A 5,997-nucleotide genomic window follows, 5' to 3' on the forward strand; every position below is an offset into this window, starting at 1 on the left:
TGTTCTGAAAACCAAGGACATTGAAGTATTTATTCCCTGCTGAATAGGGCATTGTGTACATGTGTCTTTGTTGTCTCTGAAAATACCTCTTAACCTTCATGCACCTCCTCAGGGTTCTAGCATGTGGGCTTGTTACATAATGTTCCCTCTGGACGAGATCATGTGATGTGCTCTGGCAGGAATGCTACTATCACAATATCCCCATTTTCTTTACCCCCTGGTTCCCCTCACATCATCATTTCCATGATGCTCCTTTGGCAGAGTCTATAGAGAAGGCAAGAAGTAATCCATCTTTGTAATAGCAGATACGGCCTGAAATGGCAAGGTTTTCACCTGAGAAATCATGAAGTATCTTAGCGGCAGACCTGGGGCTCCAGTCCACATCTTCTGATTGCACTAGAGAGTTAAGAGCAATGGTTTCAACTGGAGAGATTTTGCTACATCTCCCCAGTGTACATTTGGAATTGTCCGGAGACATTTCCGGTTGTCACAAATAGGGCGGGAGGTGGTGCTACTGACATCTAGCTGGGAGAAGCCAGGGATGCTGCTAAACTGCCTACAATGCACAGGACAGCTGCTGGAACAAAGAATTATCCAGCCCAAAATGTCAATGGTGCCGCTGTTGAGAAACTCTGTTTTAGAGTAACGAAAATTGGATTTGAACCCTGCTTTGCCTCTTATTTTTGTGACCTTGGGAAGTGGCTTTATTTTTCAGAGTCTGCTTTCTCATCTGAAAGAACAACACAACCGCCACCATAAACAAACCAACAAAACCCCCACTTTCCAGGCTGGTTGTGAGAGACCAACTCAAAAGAACACTAAACAAAAAAAAAAAAAACAAAAAACAAAAAAAAAAAAAAAAAAAAAGAACACTAAACAGAGAAGGCTGAACACACTGTAGGCTCAACGAACAAAAATCACTGCCCAGCCCATGGAGTTCAGTTATATGACAAAATGGGAGCCGAGAGTGCGAGAAAGACAATGTCGCTGAGATGAAAAAGAAGGCTCCCTAGCTTCCTATCCGCTTTTGTAGGGTAAAGAGCAAAAGAGACGGAGAGGGGCGCAAGAGAATTGAGCAGCATTGAGGGTGTACTAGGAGGGGAATGGAGGAGATGCTGAGACCGGATGTAGAAAGCAGTGGGAGGGCTGTATGGGTGAGAGAGAGCTCAGCAGTGACTTGGAAGTGAATTTGAGAGATATTTAGGAGGAATCAGAAGAACTTGATGAGCAATTTTAAAATGGTCGTGAGAGAGGCATCTAGGATGAATATAAGATTTCTGACCTGGGTGCTTGGGTGTTAGTGATGCTGTTTAACCACATAAGGAAATCAAAGGACAGAGCAGATAATACACTGAACTACAGACATATCAAGTTTGAGATGCCTGTAGGATATTCAGATAATAGCCAGGAGGCAGTGAGATCTGGAAGTCTGGGGAGGAGCCTAAGATTTGGGAAACAAGAACCTGAAAGCAGTAGTCGAATCTGTAGGAATGCATGAGGTTTTGCAGGGAGAGCATATGCAGGGAGAAAGGAGCAGAGGACAGAGCTGTTCAGGGCTGGGCAAAGACAACTAAGATGGTACAATCAAGAGGATCAGAATAACAGAAAGAGTGGGGAGAATGGTATGGAAATCAAGGCTGAAAGAGTTTCAAAAACACAAGTACAGGCAACGGTAACAAACGCCACAGGAAAATTAAAGGAGATTCGAAGTGTCCAGAACACTTGGTAATTGAGAGGTAGTTGAAGTTAAGTGCAATGCTGAGAAGAAAAACTAGACTCAGTGAGTTGATGAGTAAATAATAGTTGAGGAAGTAGAAATAAGGGATAAAGATAGAGGTTGCCAGAAAGAGAAGCTATGAAGAATCCCCCACGAAAAATGGACAACACTTCAGCACGTTTATACACTGAGAGGAAGGGGGCAGTAGAGGGTGAAGATACAGAATTCAGAGCAGGGGAAATGGGTAGATCAAGAATGGGATTAGAGCTGGAATGATCATTTTGAGGTGAGAAGAGACCAACCCTCTCCCTCCAAACTGGGTAAAGAAGGTAAGTTGGGCACCGATGTAAGTAGATCTGGAGGGATGAGGGAGCATGAGTTTGAGGGAGTTCATAGTGGAGAGGCTCACTTCTCACTATCAAATTGTAGGCAAGCAGCTGGGATGAGACATGGGACACAGGAGGCGGTAGGGACAGGGAATAACCTTTAAGGATTAGGGATGGGCACTGACAAATTAGAGAAAGTGAGTAGAGACTACAACTTCAATGTGTGGAATCCAAAAATTAATACACAGAAATAGACTCACAGGCATAGAAAACAAACTTATGGTTACCAAAAAGGAAAAGGGTGGGAAGGGATAAATTAGGGGTTTGAGATTAACAAACACACACAACCATATATAAAATAGATTAGCAACAAGGATTTACTGTAGAACACAGGGAACTATAGTCAGTATCTTGTAATAACCTATAATGGAAAATAACCTGAAATAAATATATATCGGAATCATTTTGCTGTACACCTGAAACTAACACAATATTGTAAATCTACTATACTTCAATAAGAAAAGAACATTAAAAAAAAAAGAGAAGCTGGCATGTGAGGGATATCTCAAGGTACCAAGGTCACCTTGGGATTCATATCTAATTCTTTCTAGATCAGCCACAGAGCCCAACCATCCTTAGAGAGAAGCAATAAAGTAGAAGGATTTGTTTCGGAATGGGCTAGTGTGTGTGGGATGACAAACCAAATTCCAAATTAAACTGGGCATGGGCTCATTTACGTCCTGTGGACCAGCCGTGTCATCTCCTTGTATGAAAGCGAGCATATCCTATGGGATTCTTAGAGAGCCCTGAACATCCAGGGTTGTAATGATGCAAAAAGTCAAGTTTATCTTCCATAATTCCATAATCTACAAGTAAGACAGTAGAAGTGATCAATGGAATAGAAGTAAATGAATCATGATGAAACTGTTTTCTTTTGCAGAATATTGCCTTCTTTTGAACCTAAGTCATGAGTTGGATGTTCCTCAGAGACCTCCTGAGTGGAGTAAATAAATACTCTACTGGGATCGGGTGGATCTGGCTGGCTGTCATGTTCATCTTCCGTTTGCTGGTCTACATGGTGGCGGCAGAGCATGTGTGGAAAGATGAGCAGAAAGAGTTTGAGTGCAACGTTAGACAGCCTGGTTGTGAAAATGTGTGTTTTGACTACTTCTTCCCCATCTCCCAGGTCAGACTTTGGGCCTTACAACTGATCATGGTCTCCACGCCTTCACTTCTGGTGGTTCTACATGTAGCCTATCGCGAGGGTAGAGAGAAAAGGCACAGGAAGAAACTCTATGTCAGCCCAGGCACCATGGATGGGGGCCTGTGGTACACTTACCTTATCAGCCTCATTGTTAAAACTGGTTTTGAAATTGGCTTCCTGGTTTTATTTTACAAGCTCTATGGTGGCTTTAGTGTTCCCTACTTTATGCAGTGTGATTTGAAGCCTTGTCCCAACACTGTGGACTGCTTCGTCTCCAAACCCACAGAGAAAACGATTTTCATCCTCTTCTTGGTCATTACCTCATGCCTGTGCATTGTGTTGAATTTCACTGAACTGAGTTTTTTGCTCCTCAAGTGTTTTATTAAGTGCTGTCTCCAAAAATACTCTAAAAAACTCAAGTCCTCAGTGTGTGAGTGCCACAACCTCAGATATGTTAAATATGGTGAGATGGGGGCCCCTCCCTTGCTCCAGAAGCACCATTTAGACTCAGCCATGAGCACAGCCCAGGGAGGGGAAACAAAGGTACTCTGTAGCACACAAGAGGCTTAAAGCAAACCCGCATCCCTCTGAAGTAGACATAGGCTCCCTTGGAAAACAAAGGGTGTCAGCCTTAATGTCACTTGGGAGGAATTTTTTAAATTTTCAATATGTGCTCAGTTGTATAAACTAGACAGAGGTCTCATTGTTTGGTGGTAGGGTTCATCCACAAGAACCCTACATAAGTTGTGTTTGAATAGTTAATTGCAACTTAGTCTGAAGAAAGCCAACTAACAGCATTCTTCTAAGTGCTTAGATCTATCAACTGGAAAATATAAAAAGTGACACTTCTTTCAAATGTGATGGCCTCCAAGCAACTATTGAGGCACTGGCAATCGTTCCAAGTGGCAGCCAACGCTCCACTCAGCCCTACTCAAACTTTGTAGAGAAAGACTATGATGAGGGTGGGGTAGCAGCTAACCAGGGGCACACAGAAGCACATTCAGTGAGAGGGTTCAGCCTGGGGAAAACTCCACAGAGCCCAGGATGCTTTGCAGTTTAGGTGTCCCTGGATATAAGTGGACTAGGGGAAAGGGAAGAAAGCCATCATTTACTGGTCTCCAACTTAAATACAAATGTTACTGGGAGATAATTCCACTTAAGCCTGAACTAGTAGACGTTTGCAAGGGTCATTCTAGAGTCACGAGGGAAGGCAGGTCCCACAGAGAGAAGCACATTGGTAGGGAGCAAGGGGAGGACCCAGAAAAAGAATATGCCTACCTGATAGTTACCGAACACTTATCTTTAACCACAGAACAATGAAATACTTTGTAAATTTCCATATGTTGGACCTTTTTACAATCAGGAATTCACAATGTACTATACAATATGTCATAGTTTGCCTACGATTTGCTAGTACATCTCCTTCTAGAATAGATAGTAAAATGTGTACTATGCTGTTACATTGGTTCAAAAAATGTAAAAAAAAAAAAAAGAAAAAGATGTTTATTATCACTTGATTTGAAAACTATGGCTTTCTTTTACTTTCCTATTTAAAAAAAAAATCACAGATATATTCTCCTTGGATTGAATACTCTAACATATGTGCATTTCTCCAGAATAAAAATGAAATGGTTTTGCGGTGTTACTTGACTGTCATTGATATCGTTACTTGGCTGCACTGGGCATGATTATTCTGTGAAATAAAACTTGTTCTGACAATTTTAGAATAGGATTTGCAACCCTGCCTGGTAAAGATAGCTCAGAAATCATTCTTCTCCTCTGGGATTTTTTAAACAAAAAGTAAGTGCATAAAAATGTAATTTTAACTAAAACAAATTATGTCATGTCTTCCACAGCCTGCCCTCTTTAACATAAAATGTCTCAGTACAGTTCATGCGTAACGAAGGTTATTTGTGTCATTATGTAGCCTCCAGACCATGCTGCCAACAGCGGTCATAATCTGTTTTAAAGACTGTCTGCACAGCAGAGAGGATGTGAACTCTGTGGTCCCCCTCCTCCAGTTTACACCACATGTCACTGCTGGACTCAGGTACTTGCATCCATTGTACTTCACCTTGTGACATGAAAACATGTTTGTGTTTTCACAAAAGCTAGCCTTCACAAATTCAGGTAACCAGGAAGGACTTCAAGGAACATATATTTTTTTCTACAGTAATAGGTGGTTAAAGAGGTTTAAGGTTTTGGAGGCCCTGATCATGGCATGGAATCTAGAACACAGGGTTTTAGTGCACAGAACTGGAATGGACATCAGGGAATTTTTCAGTTTGAGGATGAATTTGCTGCCGAAACGCCTTTGGGGACCTCAGCCTCTTCACCTCAGTTATGACAACAAGCTCTGCTCAAGCTAAAAGGATTGGATGCATATGTACATTCTTGCCTTTCCACTTTGCGTACAGAGGAGACTTAAAGGTAATGGAGGTAAAGGCCATGCATAAAGTTGTTTAGATAGGAAGGGGAATAATTTTTTTCTTCTTAAAGCTTAATTAATTTACAAACTGAGTTTCCTATATGAACATTCTGGAGGCTGTCCTGGTGTCAGTGAAGACCCAAAGCATTTGATTGAGAGAAATTGGCAGTTAAATTTTGCCATCTTTATTCTTTCTCTTATCAATAAATATTTATTGAGCAATGATTAATAGAAGCAAGACACTGTGTTGTGCATCTTTAGATATAATTCCCACCTCCAGAAAATTACCACTTCCATTAAGGAGCATGGAGGTGAAGACGGG

General features: G+C 41.6%; 1 protein-coding gene across 1 annotated transcript; it reads left to right on the top strand.

Annotated features, from left to right (window-relative positions):
* Positions 1 to 1,984: 1,984 nt before the first annotated feature.
* Positions 1,985 to 4,407, top strand: GJB7 (gap junction protein beta 7). The gene is made up of 2 exons (XM_007195923.1): positions 1,985 to 2,046; positions 2,984 to 4,407. The coding sequence occupies exon 2, from the start codon at positions 3,011 to 3,013 to the stop codon at positions 3,815 to 3,817; it is 807 nt and encodes a 268-aa protein (XP_007195985.1). The 5' UTR covers positions 1,985 to 2,046; positions 2,984 to 3,010; the 3' UTR covers positions 3,818 to 4,407.
* The last annotated feature ends 1,590 nt before the right edge of the window (positions 4,408 to 5,997 follow it).

Source organism: Balaenoptera acutorostrata, chromosome 14 (genome assembly GCF_949987535.1).
Source record: "Balaenoptera acutorostrata chromosome 14, mBalAcu1.1, whole genome shotgun sequence".
Classification (NCBI taxonomy): domain Eukaryota; kingdom Metazoa; phylum Chordata; class Mammalia; order Artiodactyla; family Balaenopteridae; genus Balaenoptera; species Balaenoptera acutorostrata.

Excerpts from the sequence above, each read along its gene's own strand:
- GJB7 (XM_007195923.1), top strand. The coding sequence starts at position 3,011 with ATGAGTTGGATGTTCCTCAGAGACCTCCTGAGTGGAGTAAATAAATAC.